At 39.3% G+C, this 15,770-nt stretch overlaps 1 protein-coding gene across 6 annotated transcripts in view; it reads left to right on the forward strand.

The window, feature by feature from the left end:
- SIAH1 (siah E3 ubiquitin protein ligase 1) overlaps positions 1–15,770 on the forward strand; it is a 28,015-nt gene that overhangs the window by 8,773 nt on the left and 3,472 nt on the right. Inside the window, exon 1 of one of the 6 annotated variants that reach the window (XM_021094233.1) lies at positions 822–13,958. The exons of 3 other annotated variants lie outside the window; for them this stretch is intronic. Coding sequence is in view for 1 of the 3 variants with exons in the window: in XM_003126991.6 (XP_003127039.2) it covers positions 14,701–14,791 (91 nt within the window). In the remaining 2 variants the exon portion in view is untranslated. Of the gene's footprint in view, positions 1–821; positions 13,959–14,017; positions 14,792–15,770 lie in introns of those variants that run through there. 2 more of the 6 variants (XM_003126991.6, XM_021094231.1) reach the window with 2 other exon arrangements.

Raw genomic sequence — 15,770 nt, forward strand, 5'->3', positions numbered from 1 at the left:
TGGTAAGCGCTGATCTTTATACTCCCTCCATAGCCTTGTCCTTTCCAGAGTGTTATATAGCAGGATCAGATTGGCTTCTTTCACTTAGCTGTATGCATTAAAGGCGCCTTCATATCTTTTTGTGGCTTGATAGCTCATTTCTTTTTATTTCTGAGTTATATTCTATTGTATGAATGTACCACAGCATATCTGTTCACTATTGGAAGACATCTGGGTTGCTGCCATGTCTTGGGAATTATGAGTAAAGCTGCTAAAAACATCTGTGTGCACATTTTTGAATATGAGCCTCCAGTTCCTTTGAGTAAATACTGAGGAGCATGATTACTAGATCTTATGGTAAGAGTATGTTCAGTTTTGTAATAAACTGCCAACTACCTTCCAAGCGGCTGTGCCATTTTGCATTCCTCCAGCGAGAGTTCCTGTTGCTCCATGTGCCCACCAACATTTGGTGGTGTCAGTGTTCTGGATTTTGCCATTCTAAAAGGTGTGTGGTGGTATCTTATTGTTTTACTTTGCATTTCCCTGATGAAAAATGACATGGAGCATCTTTTCATATACTCCTTTGCCATTTGTAAATCTGACGAGGTGCAGTGTCTGATAAGGTCTTTTTTTGCTCTTTTTTTTGCCCCCCCCCTTAGGGTTGTATCCATGGCATATGGAAGTTGGAAGTTCCCAGGCTAGAGGTCAAATTGAAGCTGCAGCTGCTTGCCTACACCACAGCCACAGCCAGGCCAAATCTGAGCCACATCTTGCAACCTATGCCGCAGCTCACAGCAACGACGGTTCCTTAACCCACTGGGTAAGGCCAGGGATCAAACCCCCGAGTCCTCATGGATACTACTTGAGTTCATTACCACTGAGTCACAGTGGGAACTCCTTTGCTCATTTTTTAAATTGATATGCTTGTTTTCTCATTGAGTTTCAAGAGTTCCTTGTATATTTTGGATAACAGTCCTTTATCAGATATGTCTAATGAAAATATTTTCACCCACTCTGGTCTGTCTTCTCATTCTCCTGACTGTGTCTTTCTTTGCACATCATTTTCCACTATTATATTTGAAGGTACTTCAAATATAGGTGACCAGAAATAAAAGCCTTTATTGCTTCTAACCATCCAAGGCTCTCATACTCTGTATCCAGTTAGTCAGCCAGCCCTGATTTTTCTTTTGGCTGGTTATCTCAAATCTGGTGTTGCCTCTCTGTCTCATTGTCACATGTGTATTCAGCCCACCTCTTCTCCTTTCTAAGGTCTGTCTGCTTTTGGTCTCTGCTTCCTCCCTTCAGTTCTTCCTGCTGCGATTTAAGGGAGCTTTCTAATATAGATGACTTACAAGGCCTTCAGTTTAGACTTCCAAGTTCCTTGACATACATAGTAAGTACCAGCCCCTCCAGAGGCTGGCTCTTGTTACTTTCCTGTCATTTTCAGCTGTGTACTTACAAGTGCCTCTGTGCAGGGTGTTTTCTCTCTTCCAATTAAGCTGTATAATTTCAGCCTAGACATCACTTAGCTCAGGTGCTGTTCCTGGAACCCACCTTGGATTGGATGTCATCTCTTCATGTTCCCATAGCATTTTCTGCTTGGCACTGCTATAACCCATATCCGCCTGAACTGTAATCTTTCTCTACTAACTGTGCCTCCCCGGGTGGATTGCAGTCCCTATGAGGACTTTGCCTTGATCACCCTTGTTTGTCTAGCGTTGAGCACTATTTCTGGCCTGGATGTAGTTGGTGCTCAGTAAATATTTGAGTGGCTGACTAATACCTTCACACTATCCTAATATGCTCTTCCAGCCTTATCCTCCAGCATTTTTTTCTTTGTCATACCTGGTTAGACTGGATTCTTTTTGTTTCTTGAACAGTCTCCATTCTTTAACATCTCTGTGCCTTTGCTCCTGACTGTACTGAATTGCTCAGATGTCTGTCTCTCCAACTCTAGGCACATGACTTAACCTCTCCAAGCCTTAGTTTCTATGACCATGTGAACAGCTATTAAGCATATTGCTTCCCCTTGCCCCATTCCTAATGCTGGAGCGGCAGTGTAGTTGAGTAAGAGCCGGATCTGGATATGTCTCGCCTCTTACTTATTTGTGTTTGTGACTTTAAGCTCCATGAGAGCAGGGACACTGCCTACTGTTACATTCAAAAGCACATTGCCTAACACATAGAAAGTGCTCAGATGGTTAATAAAATTACTTGTTAAGTAAGTTACTTAATTTCTTAGACTATTACCACTCACATTCTGGTAAGGGAAAAAAGCAGGATTACAAACTGGGAAATGTACTATAAAGGAATCAAAAGTGGTGAAGTAAAGAATAATGGTGGGAGGGAGACTTGCTGTAAGAAGAGATGACATTTAAGTTCTGTTGAAAGGTTAAGGAGCTAGTCCTTTGAAAGAGGAAAGGGAGAATTTCTCAGACCAAAGGAGCTGCAGAGGTAAAGGCCCTAAGGCCCTAAGTCCCCTAGGGCTGAGAGAAGAACGTGTTGCTGGAGCGAATGGATGAGCGGGAGAGATAGACAAGGATCAGATCCTGCAGAGGGAAGTAAGGAATGTAAATTTTATTTTAAGGATTCAGAGACACCATCAGAAGGTTTTCATAAAAGGATCACATGATTTACTTTTAAGATTGCTTTAGCTGTTTGGAGAATAGAATGAATAGAAGGCCGTTTGTTTGATCAGGAAGTACAGTAGTTGATTGTGACCTGGATTAAGGTGATGGCAATGCAGACGAAAAGTGGATGGATTTGAGATGTATTTTGGGGACAGAATTAACAGGGCTTGCTGATGGATTTGATATGTATTTTGGGGACAGAATTAACAGGGCTTGCTGATGGATTAGAGAGGTGAGGGAAGGAGGGAATTAGGTGGCTTCTGGCTTGAGCAACTGTGTGGATCATGGTGTTATTTACCAAGATGGGAAAAACTTGGGGGGTGGGTTGTGTGGAAAGCAATACAACTCAAAGAATAGAAGAATAACAATAAACTCAAATTTCCGATATGCTGGATTTTAAGTGTCTATGAGACATCCAAAATGATCCACTCAGGTAGAAGGAACATCACCAAGCTAGATGGGAGATGCTAGAGCACGTTTGGGTGGTAGAAGGAATGGCCCAATAAAAAAAAGAGAGATTGATTGATGCAAGAGAGTGGAATAGTAGAGTGTGAGGTCTGAGAAGGTGAAGGGTCACTTCTTCCTTCTCAGGGAAAGGAAGAAGTAGTGAATTCAGCATTTGATGGCTTCTTTTGTATTTTCTAAAGGAAGCATAGGTGAAGCCATCAGCTGAGAGTATTTATAGCTAGTGATTACTATACTGTGGTGCGTTAAAGACATAGTAGAGACACTGAGAAACTGGGTAGAAGGGAGGAGAGGAGGTTCTGTGATGTGTTACCAGTGATAACACCTGATAATTACTGTTCTCAGGAGATTCTAGAATACCTAGAGCAATAGTATTATTTCCCCCCCCCCATGTAAACTCTTTCTGTTGACCTATAGGATGACTAAATATAGAAAAGTGCTCAAATTTTTTTTTTTTTCCTGCCTTTTAGGGCCACATCCGCAGCATATAGAGGTTCGCAGGCTTGGGGTCGAATCAGAGCTGCAGCTGCCAGCCTACACCACAGCCCCAGCAAGGCAGGATCTGAGCTGAATCTGTGACATACACCACAGCTCACAGCAACACCAGATCCTTAACTGAATGATCAAGGCCAGGGATTGAACCCACGTCCTCATGGATGCTACTCGGGTTCATTATCGCTGGGCCACAATGGGAACTCCCAGACTGTATTCTTATAATTTTGCTTGGAGAGGTGATCAGATAAACTTTCTCAGCATTAACTTTTAAAATGCTAAATTTAAGTTCGTGTATGAAGTCACCAGCAATTCATTAGTAGGGAAGTGTGGGAACAAAAATAATGCACTAAAGTTAAAAAAATTAATTCTTTTTAATTACCAAAGTAAAATATGTTTTATTGACTATTTGAGAATTACATACAGAAGTGCAGCCTCCACCTTCCCCATGATCATTTATAATGTGATAATTGGAAAGTAACCATTGTAGACAATTTGGTGTAGTTTCTAGTCTTTGTGTTCTACATTTTTTTGAGATAGCCATAGATGTTTTGATTTCTTTGATCTGACTTGTATCCTTGTAGGTATTTTACCATTAAATGATTACCACTTATCAGTAACTATACTTTGAACTGTTATCACTCCAGATGATGAAGTTTGTGCTTAGAGTCTCTGTATCCTTCAGTTCTTGATATTTTCTGTGCCATATTTTGTGTTCAGTGGTCCCATCTCTGTTCTCTGTGGTTTCTGGTTCTAAAGTTGGCCCTCTCCCCTTCTCTTATCCCTCACCTTGAATCTTTAAACCATGTTCAGTAATTCGGATACTCTTCCAGTTTTTTTCTGTCCCATTACATGGTATGTACATACATGCGTATATGTGTAAAAACAGACAGCTAGATCAATGTCCATATTTACTTTTAACTCTCTCTTTTAACATGAATGGGATTGTAATATATTCAGTAGCTTGTTTTTCTTTCTCCTTGTTTATAAACAGTTTGATTCTTATATGTTAGTAAGTATGAGTCTATCTGAATTAAAAGAAAAAAAAAGGCACCATAGTATTCTGTTGTGTGGATCAAAATTTAATCACTTTAAGATAGGGCTGTTTTCACTTTATTTGGTATTACAGATAGGATTGCTGTAGACATTCATATATACACATCTTTTTGCCAACACCTTTTTAACATCCTGTGATGTAAATCATAGGATAGATCCTTTGGAAGAAAAAACTACTGGGTCAAAGAGTATGCACACTCTAAAATTTGACACAAACTACCAAATCTTATTAGCAGCCTTCACAGTGGGCATTTCCAGCACTGTAGGAAAGTCTGTTTCTGCACATCTTTGTCAATAGTTGGAATCAAATCTTTGAAAACAAATTTATATCTGTAATTTAAGTATTGCGTGCAGTTTGTGAAATTTCTCATACCACATTTTTGAACTTTTTTCCTTTTATTGAAAGAGTTCTGACAATAATTCAAAATCAGATATTCCATTAGCCTTGATTTTTTTTTTTTAAAGAAAAACTCCCTGCCCCTCCTCTTCTGCACACTTTCAGAGGCAACTACTTTTACCTCTTTGAAATGATTACATTCGTATTTATCTTGTCTCTAAATAATACGCTTCTATTGTTACTTCCAGGTTTTGGTTTTAGACCTTATTCCTTTTGTGGATTCAGCTCCCTTTCCTGTCCCCATCACATCCTCTCCTAATTTAATAATATGATTTTCTGTTTGCATCATTATGACAGTAGAAGGTATTCATAATTTGAGCGATATGGTAAATTATGGCTACTTTTTCCTCTGAACTATTTAATTCGTACTTGTATAATTTGCCTTGTAGTTAATACTTTTCTTTTTTGCTTTGTTTTCTCTGTGCTTATTTCTAATGCTACTCCACGTTCCATATCACTTGTTTAAATATTCAGGTTCTTTGGATGCCTTATGTTGCCTTATTCCCCTAGTGTAAAGTTGTCATTATCCTCAGTGTTCCCCATCATCTTCGTTCTGGGTTAAATCATCTGTTTACTGTAGCCCATGTTGTCCTCTTTTTTGGCTCATTCTCTTGTATTTGAAGAGCTTGTGTTCCAGGAGCATCCTGAGAAGTGTATCTATGAGAAGTAAAGTTTTGAAACTTTGCATCATTATTCTGCCTTCAGCACTTTTAGGGTAATTTGGTTGGGCACAGAATTCTAGAATGGTAGTCATTTTTTTCTTTGAGGATTTTGAAAGATACTGCTCTATTGCATCCAGCTCAAAAGTTCAAAGCTCTTTTGCTTTCTGATTTATTTATTCATGTAATAAAATATTTATTCAACCTGTACTATGTGTCAGGCAGTTTGAAGTGTTTGGGACACATCATTGAACCAGACAAATTCTTACCTTTCAGGTGGAGGAGGCAGGCTATAACAGCAAACATAATAAGTAATTGTATAGCCTGGCCTGATAGAAGGTAATACAGTTTGACAACAATAGAGTCAAAATGGAGGAAGGGAAGGGAGGAGGAAGAGAGGAGGAAACAGGTAAGGATTAGATGAAGGGGTCAGTGGCAGAGTGCTCCTCACTTTTAAATAGAGGGGACAGGGTGGGCCTCATTGAGAAGGTAACATACAAGCAAAGATTAGAAGGAGGTGAAAGAGCTAGTCATGTAGATATCCAGGAAAAGAGTATTTTAAGGAAGAGGCCCAAAGGAGCAACATAGTCATATGAAACAAGTAGCCCAGTACAGTGAGGGAGAAGTGGGAGATGAAGTCAAAGATTAATGGGGACGCACCATCCTATTATGTAGGGCCTCATAAGCTGTTGTAGGATTTTATCTGTTACCCAAATATGGGAAGTTTTAATGGATTTTCCTGATTGCTTTGCTCAGAACATACTGGGGTGTCGGGGTGAGAGACAAGGAGGGAAGCAGGGAGACTGGTTAGAAGGATATTGCAGTAATCCGGTTGAGGGATAATGGTGGCTTACAATGTGTGGTAGTGGTAGAAGTGGTGAGGAGTGGTTGAATTCTGGATTTATTTTTCAAGGTCCAGTAAGATTTTCTGCTGATTTTAGGTATGTGGTATGTAAAGAAGACTCAGTAATGACTTAAGGCTTTTGGACGGAGTAACTGGGAGAAGAAAAGGAGTTAAGTTAGCAAGACCCCCTGTAGGGCTCTCTTTTTTGGCCACACCCATGGCATATGGAAGTTTCTGGGCCAGGAATTGAATCTGAACTACAGCTGCCACAACGCCAGATCCTTAACCCACTGCTCTGGGCCTGTGATCAAACCCACACTGCCAAAGAGACAACACTGGATCCTTAACTCCCTATGCCAGAGTAGGAACTCCTGTTTGTTTTAAAATCTGGACTGGAGATAAAAATTTTGAAGTCCATGGCAATAGCAGTGGAATTTTAAAAATACAAGACTAAATGAGATGACCAATGTGAAGAAAAGCGGGCCGTGGACAACTCCAAATTTCAAGAGTATTGGGAGAAGAGCAGGAATCAATAAAGGAAGCTGAGGAGGAACCAGTGAGATGGGAAAACCAAGAGTGTGTGGAGTGATTGGACAAAGTTAACCAGGCAGGCGCCAGTGATCCATCAACTCTGTCATGTTGGTGACAGTTCAAAACTTACAAATTAAATACACACAAAACTACAAAGCCAGTAAGACTCAAATTATATTAGGTTATGACAGTATTCAATACTGTGTCCTAAATTGAGGTCTTCAACATGAGTTATGGAATTGACTGTTACACTGTAGGTTCTTTTGGGGTTGAGCATACCAGAATTATCCCATATGTTGTGGTCACTGCATGATGCATTTTCTTACCAATGTATAAATGCTTCAGGGAAAACTATGATGTCATTTGGGCTTTGCGTCACACAAACGCATCATTTATATATTAGGTCTCCTTTAGCTCATCTGTTTTTTAGATGTATTAAACAATTCTTGTGAAGGGTGTAAGATTTATGTCTAGCTTTTTTTTTTTTTTTGGTAGTTGTTCCAGCACTGTCCAACTGTTAGTTGAAGGCTGTCTTTTCTTTATTGCCCTTTGCACCTTTGTCAAAGATCAGCATAGTGTTATTTTAAAATGTCACTTAAAGTGATTTTTAAATCTCAGTTGTGAATTCACTCTCTTCAAGATTACATCAAGCAACAGATTATTTATATATACATATATATACACATATTCTACTTGAAGGGTCATCAGGGATGAATGAGTTCTGGTTGTATACATGTGCTGCTGCTTTTTGAAATCCTTCATACTGTTGTACTTGATTTATTCATTCCTTCCAGAAAAATTTGAGTACCTGGGTTGGGCTGGGTACTGTCCTAGGTGCTGGAGAACAGAAGCATGAGCAAAACAAACAAGGTCTATTCTCTTGAAGTTTTTGTTGTTGTGTAGAGGTTCTGAACCAAAAGTTAGTGATTCAGGAATCCTGAGAGTTCCCATGACCCTTTGAGGGTCAGAACTTTTTCTTCACAGTAATGAGACATGAGAGTTAAGTGGAGGTTCTCTGAGGTGTGTGGTATCTTCACAGACTAATTGCAGAAGCAGATAATGAATACACAACTATTCTATTGTATCAAATATTAGAAAGATTTACAAAAATGTAAAACATAGACACTCTTCTCTATTATGAAAAATAGTTATTTTCATAAATTCATAAATTAACATGTAATAGATTTTTACATGTTATATAAAAATGTGATAATAAAAGTTCTTGGCTTGAATTTCTAGTGTTATAGATATTAATACATATAAACCACATTGACCTAATGCTCTTTTGGGGTCCTCAATTTTGTAAAACTTTAAAGCAGTAAAGGCAAACTTTTTCTTAAAGGACTTAGTCACAGAGTCAGCTTTTCAACTCGATCCTTGAATGCAGTCATAGATAGATTGTAATTGAATGGGCTTAACTGTGGTCCAAAAAAACTGCTTATAAAAACAGGCAAGTGGCCCACAGCTGTAGTTTGCCAACCATTGGTGTAAAGGGTTTCTGATACCAAAAAAAGTTGAGAATTGTTATTATCAGTGAAAAGCTGGTATTGTGGGGAGGGAAAAGGGAGAAAATTCACAATAAATAATTTAGCAGGAGATTTTCCTATGACAAGAAATAAGACAGCAAGAGATAATATGAAGACAGTAAAAAGGGTGATCTGGTTTTAGATAAATGATCAGGTAAGCCTTCTCTAGGGAACAGACTTTAGTTAACTCTTATTTGTTTAGGACTTAACCAGTTTTTATCTCCCTTTGTTGATCTTTCTTGGCTGCATTTGTTTATTTTGAATTATATTAGACTTAAATTGCGAAAAGGTAATTTTTCAGGTTGAATAGCCAAAGCATATCTGCTTAGCATATCTGCTTAGCATATTGCCTAATTAGAACATTGACCTGATTTATATGACATTTAGCAAGTTACCTCTCTGTATCATTTTTCTCTTCTGAAAATGAGAGTGTTGGTTAAGATCTTTTCTAAGTGTAAAATTTTTGATAATGTCTGTTTGCTTTGCCTAGGATGCCATTTGCCACCCCTTCTAAGTCTGTCTTCATCAGATAACTCTAACTTAAAAAAAAAAGAAACTAGTTCTGTGATCTGAAATATTTACTTTATTTGGAACTCTCTTTTCTTATAAGTCAGGGGATAAATGCCTAACCTGGAAGCTTATTGAGTTGGTTAATAAATTAGAGCATATGTAAGCCATGGAGTTGTTGACATACATGATGCACACATATGCTTATTAATACTTGGGGCAGCTGTTTTATTAGTGAGACTGGAGGAAAGTCCCTACTCTGCCTCAGTATTTAGCTTGCTGACCCTGGAAGCTATTTAGATTATGGTAGTAAGAACAAAACCACCAACCAACAATGAAGCTCTGATGAGGGACATGAAAATTAAACATGAATACATAGGTTAAGGAAGTAAAAGAGCAATGCAATCTGGGTATGTGGCCATTCCAACTACAGGGAAAGGGAAGGAAGCAGCCATTCCTGCCATCAAACTGTGTTCCCTTGGAGTTCCCGTTGTGGCACAGTGGTTAACGAATCTGACTAGGAACCATGAGGTTGCGGGTTCACTCCCTGGTCTTGCTCAGTGGGTTAAGGATGCGGCATTGCCATGAGCTGTGGTGTAGGTTGAAGACGCGGCTCGATCCTGCGTTGCTGTGGCTCTGGCGTAGGCCAGTGGCTACAGCTCCGATTCGACCCCTGGCCTGGGAACCTCCATATGCAGCGGGAGCGGGCCTAGAAAAGGCAAAAAGAGAAAAAAAACCAAAAAACCAAAAAGCTGTGTTCCCTTGTTGGAGATTGAGGGTATCTAAATAATTAAATGCTTTAGCATATCAGGTTATAGGTAATTTAGGCAAAACCAAATTTATGAATTAGAGCTTGAGTTCTCTTGGAATGCAGTGCAAAACAAAAATCAGAATTATGAGAAAAAAATGAAGGTAGATCCAAGAGAGTCAGTATCAGAATTGATGTAAAGAGAAGAACTGAGCAGATGGTAAGCGTCAAAAAACAATTAGAAGAGAAGTCCACAGAGGTAAAAGTAAAAGACTTGAGTCTTTGGTATTGAAAGTAGTCACCTGTTGTTTGGCAAGTGCTGATGGAATATATCTAGATGTTCTGGTGAAGATTTTTTCCAAAGAAAAGTCCCAGAAGCCACCTATCAGGGTAGAAAAGTTTACTTGCAAAGGAATGAGAATAAAAATGACATTAGATTTTTTTCATCTGCATCATGACAGACATGAAGACAGCAGAATTTACATAGTTCTTAGGGGTAAAGGGTGTGACTAGATTTCTAAGCTTGTGAATTTATGTAAGAGCTTTAGATTGCTAAGACTGAGACTCAGTGACTTGTATGCCCTTTTTGAAAACTTTCCTGAAGTACAGTGGCCATACCAAAATGTGAATCATAATTAAAAGATTCAGAGAGTTCCGATTGTGGTGCAGCAGAAACAAATCCGACTAGTGTCCATAAGGATGGGGGTTCGATCCCTGGCCTTGCTCAGTGGTTTGGGGATCTTGCGTTGCGGTGAGCTGTGGATTCGGTTGCAGAGGTGGCTCAGATTCGACCCCTAGCCTCAGAATTTCCATATGCCACAGGTGCGGCCCTAAAAAAAGGAAAAAGAAGAAAAATCTAAAGATGGATATTTGCCTAATGGTGCAGTTGTGAGAAATGAAGCCAGAATGGTTGCAGTTAGGTTTAAATTATTGTTTTGACAAAGTTTTGAAGTTAGTATAATCTTGAACATGGCAGGTAAGAAAGGGAAAGTTTCACTATTAGCTTGTGAAAGGGTTTGCCTTGTTTTGGTAGAATGTTAATACTTTCATTCTTGTTAATGTAGATTCAGTATGAAATAAAATAACTAGTATAATAAAATTAGGGTATAGAATCATTTTGTCCAATAGAACCTTCTGGAGCAATGAAGATTTGGTGGTACTGTTTTGCATTCCCACTAGCAGAGTTGAGAGTTTCATGTCTTTGACATCTTAAACAGGCATCTCTCTCCTACTTTCCATCTCAGTAACATAGTTCAGTATCTAGCATAGTGCCTAAATGGGTTCTGGTTAAGTATGTACTGTTTTTTGTTTGTTTTTTAAACCAGGTGTAAAAACCTCAGAACAGTGATTTAGGCAGTAAAAAAGCGAATGTACTTTGCTTTACACATTTAAGTAATGGTTTGCATTTTCCTTTTCATTGACTGTCATCACCTTTGTTCAGACTTGTTTTTACAGGCCTTCTATGAGGTCTTTTGTCCTTGGCTTTCCCCACTTCAGATCATCACTCTTACTGGACATATAACTCTTACTCTGTAGCTGCAATGTTTTCTGAATTATTTTTAGGAAAATAAGAGCTTTTAGGACAATACTGTGTACAATTTTTAATTCCCATTACTTTGGTACAGTTCTGGGAACTAAGAATAATTTGCTTTTTTTTTTCTTGGCCTTTATTGTCTTATAACCAAGTTTGATTTTTGACTTTTGGCATTTTAAGCTCAACTGTTGAATTTTTAAGGAGACTTGCCTAAGTTTTAACTTTGTGTGTGAGAAAAAAATCTTAAAATAGAAGCATATAAAACCGTAGCATTTTATTTAACTCATTGGTTCTCTAATACAGAAAGCAAATCCCTAATCTGAACATTTATTTTATAATAAATATTGCTCTGGCATTTCTTGAAATAATTTTTGAAGAAGAGGGGTTGCTATAAGTTGCATCATTTTTTAAACTAAATTAATTTGAATTTACTTATTTTGACCAATTGTTTTTATAATTTTCAGTTACACTAATCTTTATAAAGCAGTTTCTTTATTGTCCTCTTTGAAGGAAATACATCTAAAAATCACCAGTATCCTACCACTCACATAACTAACATTGGTTATTTTCTGGTGTATAGTCTTCCTCATTTCTTATACTTTCATCCCAGAAAAATCATGTATGTTCTGTTTGTAAATTGCTTTACCAATACACCCTTCTTCCTTGTCTGACACTATTTCTCCTTTTTAAACTTTTTTTTGGATAGGAAACTATCAGCTTCCTGTTGCTGCTCTAAGATAACATTTCCACAGGTTCAGAGGCAGACACTAGGATGCAGACATCTTTGGGGGAGGAGGCATTATTGCAGGCCACAGAACATTTGTTAACTGCTTAAGAAAATGAAAAGCCCAACATTGTCTCTTGATTAGAGTAGTCAGGCATAAGGTTATGATGAATCAGAGAAATTCGTCTTCGGTCATTTATAATAGGAAACAAAGCTTCCCATATCAAATCGAGAAAAGTTTTAAGTCCATTTACTCTAAGTTTGTTAAAATGGCCAAGTAATGGTTAAATGCTCTGAAATTAAGGCAACATAAAGGCTGATTCTAAAATGTTTTTTGATTTAGATTAAAATCTAGTTAAACTTTATACCAAATGAGACTTGAGATGTAGGCTTTAGAAAGGGTAGGTAATTGGTAAATTTTGCGTTTTTGCTAACTTTGGATTCCATGGGCTTGTCTTAGTGTAATGTAGTTTTTGTGAAAAATTTCCTTCCTTGTAAAACCCATTTAAATAAATAATCTATCTAGACATTTTACTATATTGTGCTAAAAATTAAATGACAGTTAATCTTTGGTATACTTGGTCTCTAGTTGGTGACCTCAGGCAAGGCAGGTTAACTTTTGGAATTATGTAAGTGAATACTTCCATATTTTGGAATCTGTACCACCTGTAATGTACGTAATTTACCCATCTCCCTTAATCCATGTAAAAGCATGCAAGGCTGGCAGTACTGTTCTGATTTTACAGTTGAGTAGGTGGTGAAAGCTGGGTTTGAATCCCAGTGTAGATGACTCCGGAACTCTTCCATTTTTACTGTCGTGACTGACTTACTGAGAAATGTGTCCATAGATTAATGGTTTTCAGACAGTGTTGTAAGCTTCAATACAGGTCCTTTGGAAGTTGGAGGAAAAAAACTTTTTAGTTTGAGGAATTTGTCATCCTTTTTACTTGTTTTACAAATTTGGACTCTGTCTTCATACTGTTTGGAAAGAGTTTTTCTGCCTAAAACATTTAAAAGTCTTCTACTTTAGAAACCCAACACCTAGCTAGAGTGAATATGTATTAAAAAATAAAGACATTGGTAATAATAATTTAGATTTGTCCGTGGACAGATTATATTTTCAGTTATGTTTCAGTTCCTAATGATGTTTTGTCTAATATCAAAATGAGACTGAGGTGACTGAATACTATTAATAGGATGGGGAAGTGATTTGAATTAAAATTTTATGCTGAAAATGGACAATCTACAATTTACACAGGGTTCACTCTCCACTACAAGCTCTTGCTCCCTTTAAAGGCTGCCCTAAGCGTGATGTAATGACAGGTTAAACCTCTGAATGCTGGAGCTGACGCAATGAGAATCTGAGGCCCAGGACTTTATTGGGACAAGGGTAATGCTTGTTTAAAAACAAAACAAGCTATTTTGTTTAATGAGGGCGTTTAAGATGGCTTTCCCAGAGTGGGAAGAGAATAAAATCTCAATTTGGACGTTGAAGTAGAAGTTTAATATGGTTATGTGTTTACGACTCTCACTGCGACGGCTTCTCGAATCGAGAAAGGAAGTTTGAAATAAGGTGCTGACGGCGGTAAAAATGGAGAAGTGAGTTAGAATTGAGGAAATAAGGTAGTTGACATCTGATAAATAGTTAATGAAGTAGACAAATGCTTTTGCTATATAAAAATCCGGAGTTTGCACGGTTAACTGGCAGAGTATAGAGCAGAGAAGAGTGCTTGTCTGGCCACGTATTTTCCATATATTCTATGTAGCGCTATGAAACCACCCCAAATTGCGATATCCGACTGTTTGGGCCTACTGAAACGGAGTGTTTCCACCTCACGTAAGCCGGTGGAAAAGCTGAGGCGTGCGGTATGTCTCCGGGGATCGCGAGGTTCTGCGGAGCTGGGTAGCTGTGTGGGAGTTGCGCGCTGCATGCTCGGGATTCTTGCCAGAGCCGTGCAGGAGCGACTGCGAGCCCTGGAGCCGCCCTAGGCCGAGTGGGGCGGAGCTTGCAGCCCCGCCTCCATGCGCCGGCCCGCCCCTCTCCTGCCGCGGCAGCCACCGCCCTGAGTGCTTTGAGCCTTCGGCCGGCTGGCAATCTGCGTTGGAGCAGGCTCTCCCAGCGGCAGCCCGGCCCAGGCCTCCAAATGGCTCTCCCCGCGGGCCGGACCCTGCAGCGGTAGCTCCAGAGCTGGGACTGAGAGCTGCACCGCTTCGTCCAGTCGCTGCTGCGCACTCTCCAGCCCTGTCCTTCACCGAGCTGGCCAGAGCCTAGCCGATGAATTTGGGAAGACAAACTTGGGAGACAGACGAAGGTTTAGGGCCCAGCAGAGGACAGCTCAGCAATGGCTCCCATTTTTGGAGACGCAGGCGAATTTGAGCTCATGGGGAGGTGTGGTCGACTCCTCTCGGGGCGGGAGGGTGCTTCATTTCTCTGCCGCTGTAGCCGGTGCTTCTGAGGAGTGAATGGAGTGTATGGGGCATGGCACGTGCCTTCCTGTCTTGAAAAGTTGACCCTGGACAAATTTAGGAACGGAAGGTGTCCAGTAGGGCCCTCTGTTACAAATAGTCTCTATTCGTGGGGGAAAGGCTATGAGCTGCCTGGCTTCTCATGACCGGGAAGTCTCCCTTACCTTTTCTGTACTCCTGGAGGGGCGTCTTGCTCACTTGTTTACCAGCATCCGGGACAAGGAAGAGAAAAGGTATTACTGTTAAGAGACTGGGTTGCTTAAATTGTGAATTGGGCAAGTTGTTATAAGCTGGTGGAATTTGAATGGATCAGGGAATGGCTGCAGCGTAATTGAGCTGGAGATGTTTCTTTTGAGCAGCTCTACTTTTCTCAGTTTAAAACAAACTTCAGGTTATGCAATGACTCCTCCAGGGTTGTCCAGACACTTGAATCCTTGATTCCTACTGCAGGTCTGCTGTGTTCTTAGGATTCCTTTTCTGTTTGAAGATGGAGCTGGGTTCCATCTTCTGAGCTTTGGGAGGTTTTAGCAGCTGCTGTCCTGTAATACTTTCATTCATAAGAATTACAAGCTACATTTTGCTTGCTTTTCACACTTTGAATAGGAATTTAAATCGTGCTTTTTCTACAGTGTTTGGAAAAATAATAAATATGTGTTATATCATAAGTCTGAACTATTGATGATAAATGTGTAACTATTTTCCTAGGTCAAGAAATTAAACAGTAATGCTTTGCTTGCTTAGTAGTTATATTATGTTGAATACAAACTGAGTTTACTGCCTCCTGACGCGATTTGTTGTTTTGGCGTAGTGAATTGAAAGGCATTGGTGGCTTAGATCATTTTGTGCTGAAGGAACCACTTCCCAGTTACTACGTTGCTCTCTTAAAATAAGCAGCATAAAATGGACTATGAAGTAAGCATACAGCACACATACAGGGCATTTTGGTAATGCTAAGCCCATTGTTCTGCTAGTGACCTAAAATAAAATGCATAGATCATCATATGCACAAAAAAATCTCCTGGGGAAAACTGGATTACAGGAGAGTTCCTTTATATTGGTCTAGAACACCTGGGTTACACAGGGCTTCAGATGGTAAGAATTGATTCCTGTTGTCTTAAATCCTTGTGATGGGCCACATTATGATAGAATCCTGTGGTACTTTTGTTTCTCCTTGAACTTTAGTCCTTTAGTGACAGTGATCTTTCCGATAGA

The sequence above is a fragment of the Sus scrofa genome, chromosome 6 (genome assembly GCF_000003025.6).
Source record: "Sus scrofa isolate TJ Tabasco breed Duroc chromosome 6, Sscrofa11.1, whole genome shotgun sequence".
NCBI lineage: Eukaryota > Metazoa > Chordata > Mammalia > Artiodactyla > Suidae > Sus > Sus scrofa.